Source organism: Melanostigma gelatinosum (assembly GCF_949748355.1).
Source record: "Melanostigma gelatinosum genome assembly, chromosome: 3".
In the NCBI taxonomy this organism is placed as follows: domain Eukaryota; kingdom Metazoa; phylum Chordata; class Actinopteri; order Perciformes; family Zoarcidae; genus Melanostigma; species Melanostigma gelatinosum.
In genome coordinates, this window is record NC_136636.1 from 635,676 (window position 1) to 640,274 (window position 4,599).

Sequence of the window (4,599 nt, forward strand, 5' to 3'; positions counted from 1 at the left end):
ATGGAGTCCTCTTTCAACGCCGTAGAGCTCCGGGAGCTGCGGGAGGGCGGAGGAGGAGGAGGCCGGAGAGGAGCGTCCCCGACCTCGGCGCCCTGGAAGGCTACAGCGGGCTGCGCTGCCCGGGGGTTCGAGAACACCTCGTACGAGCAGGACGAGGAGCACGAGCTCCGCCAGCAGGGGGCGACAGAGCCGACCGGTGATCAGACCTCAACCTCCGGAAACAGCAAGGTACCGCCTACCGCCTTCTGTGAGGAGCGTTTACACAAAACAACATGTAAATACAGCAAGGCACCGTCTTCTGTTAGGAGTGTTTACACATAACAACATGTAAATACAGCAAGGTACCATCTTCTGTTAGGAGTGTTTACACATAACAACATGTAAATACAGCAAGGTACCATCTTCTGTTAGGAGCGTTTACACATAACAACATGTAACTACAGCAAGGCACCGTCTTCTGTTAGGAGTGTTTACACATAACAACATGTAAATACAGCAAGGTACCATCTTCTGTTAGGAGTGTTTACACATAACAACATGTAAATACAGCAAGGTACCATCTTCTGTTAGGAGCGTTTACACAAAACAACATGTAAATACAGCAAGGCACCGTCTTCTGTTAGGAGTGTTTACACATAACAACATGTAAATACAGCAAGGTACCATCTTCTGTTAGGAGCGTTTACACATAACAACATGTAACTACAGCAAGGTACCATCTTCTGTTAGGAGCGTTTACACATAACAACATGTAAATACAGCAAGGTACCGTCTTCTGTTAGGAGCGTTTACACATAACAACATGTAAATACAGCAAGGTACCATCTTCTGTTCGGAGCGTTTACACATAAAAACATGTAAATACAGCAAGGTACCATCTTCTGTTAGGAGCGTTTACACATAAAAACATGTAAATACAGCAAGGTACCATCTTCTGTTAGGAGCGTTTACACATAACAACATGTAACTACAGCAAGGTACCATCTTCTGTTAGGAGCGTTTACACATAACAACATGTAAATACAGCAAGGTACCGTCTTCTGTTCGGAGCGTTTACACATAAAAACATGTAAATACAGCAAGGTACCATCTTCTGTTAGGAGCATTTACACATAACAACATGTAAATACAGCAAGGTACCGTCTTCTGTTAGGAGCGTTTACACAAAACAACATGTATATACAGCAAGGTACCATCTTCTGTTAGGAGCGTTTACACATAACAACATGTAAATACAGCAAGGTACCGTCTTCTGTTCGGAGCGTTTACACATAAAAACATGTAAATACAGCAAGGTACCATCTTCTGTTAGGAGCATTTACACATAACAACATGTAAATACAGCAAGGTACCGTCTTCTGTTAGGAGCGTTTACACATAACAACATGTAAATACAGCAAGGTACCGTCTTCTGTTCGGAGCGTTTACACATAAAAACATGTAAATACAGCAAGGTACCATCTTCTGTTAGGAGCGTTTACACATAACAACATGTAACTACAGCAAGGTACCATCTTCTGTTAGGAGCGTTTACACAAAACAACATGTATATACAGCAAGGTACCATCTTCTGTTAGGAGCGTTTACACATAACAACATGTAAATACAGCAAGGTACCGTCTTCTGTTCGGAGCGTTTACACATAAAAACATGTAAATACAGCAAGGTACCATCTTCTGTTAGGAGCATTTACACATAACAACATGTAAATACAGCAAGGTACCGTCTTCTGTTAGGAGCGTTTACACATAACAACATGTAAATACAGCAAGGTACCGTCTTCTGTTAGGAGCGTTTACACATAACAACATGTATATACATTAAGGTACCGTCTTCTGTTAGGAGTGTTTACACATAACAACATGTAAATACATTAATGTACCGCCTTCTGTTAGGAGTGTTTACACATAACAACATGTAAATACATTAAGGTACCGTCTTCTGTTCGGAGCGTTTACACATAAAAACATGTAAATACAGCAAGGTACCGTCTTCTGTTAGGAGTGTTTACACATAACAACATGTAAATACATTAATGTACCGTCTTCTGTTAGGAGTGTTTACACATAACAACATGTAAATACAGCAAGGTACCATCTTCTGTTAGGAGCATTTACACATAACAACATGTAACTACAGCAAGGTACCATCTTCTGTTAGGAGCGTTTACACATAAAACATGTAAATACAGCAAGGTACCGTCTTCTGTTAGGAGCGTTTACACATAACAACATGTAAATACATTAAGGTACCGTCTTCTGTTAGGAGTGTTTACACATAACAACATGTAACTACAGCAAGGTACCGTCTTCTGGTAGGAGTGTTTACACATAACAACATGTAAATACAGCAAGGTACCGTCTTCTGTTAGGAGTGTTTACACATAACAACATGTAAATACAGCAAGGTACCGTCTTCTGTTAGGAGTGTTTACACATAACAACATGTAAATACAGCAAGGTACCGTCTTCTGGTAGGAGTGTTTACACATAACAACATGTAAATACAGCAAGGTACCGTCTTCTGGTAGGAGTGTTTACACATAACAACATGTAAATACAGCAAGGTACCGTCTTCTGGTAGGAGTGTTTACACATAAAAACATGTAAATACAGCAAGGTACCGTCTTCTGTTAGGAGTGTTTACACATAACAACATGTAAATACAGCAAGGTACCGTCTTCTGGTAGGAGCATTTACACATAACAACATGTAAATACAGCAAGGTACCGTCTTCTGTTAGGAGCGTTTACACATAACAACATGTAAATACAGCAAGGTACCGTCTTCTGGTAGGAGTGTTTACACATAACAACATGTAAATACAGCAAGGTACCGTCTTCTGGTAGGAGTGTTTACACATAACAACATGTAAATACAGCAAGGTACCGTCTTCTGGTAGGAGTGTTTACACATAACAACATGTAAATACAGCAAGGTACCGTCTTCTGGTAGGAGTGTTTACACATAACAACATGTAAATACAGCAAGGTACCATCTTCTGTTAGGAGTGTTTACACATAACAATGTGTAAATACAGCAAGGTACCATCTTCTGTTAGGAGCGTTTACACATAACAACATGTAAATACAGCAAGGTACCGTCTTCTGTTAGGAGCGTTTACACATAACAACATGTAAATACAGCAAGGTACCGTCTTCTGTTAGGAGCGTTTACACATAACAACATGTAAATACAGCAAGGTACCGTCTTCTGTTAGGAGTGTTTACACATAACAACATGTAAATACATTGAGGTACCGTCTTCTGTGAGGAGTGTTTACACACAACATGTAAATACATTAAGGTACCATCTTCTGTTAGGAGTGTTTACACATAACAACATTTAAATACATTGAGGTACCGTCTTCTGTGAGGAGTGTTTACACATAACAACGTGTAAATACATTAAGGTACCGTCTTCTGTTAGGAGTGTTTACACATAACATGTAAATACAGCAAGGTACCGTCTTCTGTGAGGAGTGTTTACACACAACAACGTGTAAATACATTAAGGTACCGTCTTCTGTGAGGAGTGTTTACACATAACAACGTGTAAATACATTAAGGTACCGTCTTCTGTTAGGAGTGTTTACACACAACATGTAAATACAGCAAGGTACCGTCTTCTGTGAGGAGTGTTTACACATAACATGTAAATACAGCAAGGTACCGTCTTCTGTGAGGAGTGTTTACACACAACAACGTGTAAATACATTAAGGTACCGTCTTCTGTGAGGAGTGTTTACACATAACAACATGTAAATACATTAAGGTACCGTCTTCTGTTAGGAGTGTTTACACATAACATGTAAATACATTAAGGTACCGTCTTCTGTGAGGAGTGTTTACACACAACAACGTGTAAATACATTAAGGTACCGTCTTCTGTTAGGAGTGTTTACACACAACAACGTGTAAATACATTAAGGTACCATCTTCTGTTAGGAGTGTTTACACATAACAACATGTAAATACATTGAGGTACCGTCTTCTGTGAGGAGTGTTTACACACAACAACATGTAAATACATTAAGGTACCGTCTTCTGTGAGGAGTGTTTACACACAACAACGTGTAAATACATTAAGGTACCGTCTTCTGTGAGGAGTGTTTACACACAACAACATGTAAATACAGCAAGGTACCGCCTTCTGTCCGGAGTGTTTACACATAACAACCTGTAAACAGAAGCTTGGAGGTCTAATTATGTCGGTCAGGTATTGATGACGCAACACATTCTGAAAACATGTTTTCATTTATTTTGAGTTGAGGTTTTAATTTGACCGCTGCGGTCAGAAGAGTTTCATTAAGTTGACATTTATCATGTATCTCAAGGACTCATAATGACATTTTCACACAAATGGACGTAGACGCGATGTTGGCGGTTGGTGGAGGCCTGAATCTAGATTTTATTTACCGTGTTACTGAAACCGTCTCACAGGACTCCTCAAACTCAGCTTATTTGTGTCTGGATGGTTCCACACAACAGAGATAATGTTGGAAACGTTTGGTGGGGTGACTGGTTCTAATAATTACATATTCATTCATAAAACCGATCATTGACTGAACCTGTATCAGTTCTGGTTGGTGGTTTTGCAT

At 39.9% G+C, this 4,599-nt stretch overlaps 1 protein-coding gene across 1 annotated transcript in view; it reads left to right on the plus strand.

Moving 5' to 3' along the window:
• tmem74b (transmembrane protein 74B) overlaps positions 1–4,599 on the plus strand; it is a gene marked incomplete at both ends in the record, with an annotated part of 5,404 nt that continues 805 nt past the window's right edge. Inside the window, one exon of the mRNA XM_079265974.1 lies at positions 1–228. Coding sequence (XP_079122100.1) covers positions 1–228 — 228 coding nt within the window. The remainder of the gene's footprint in view (positions 229–4,599) is intronic.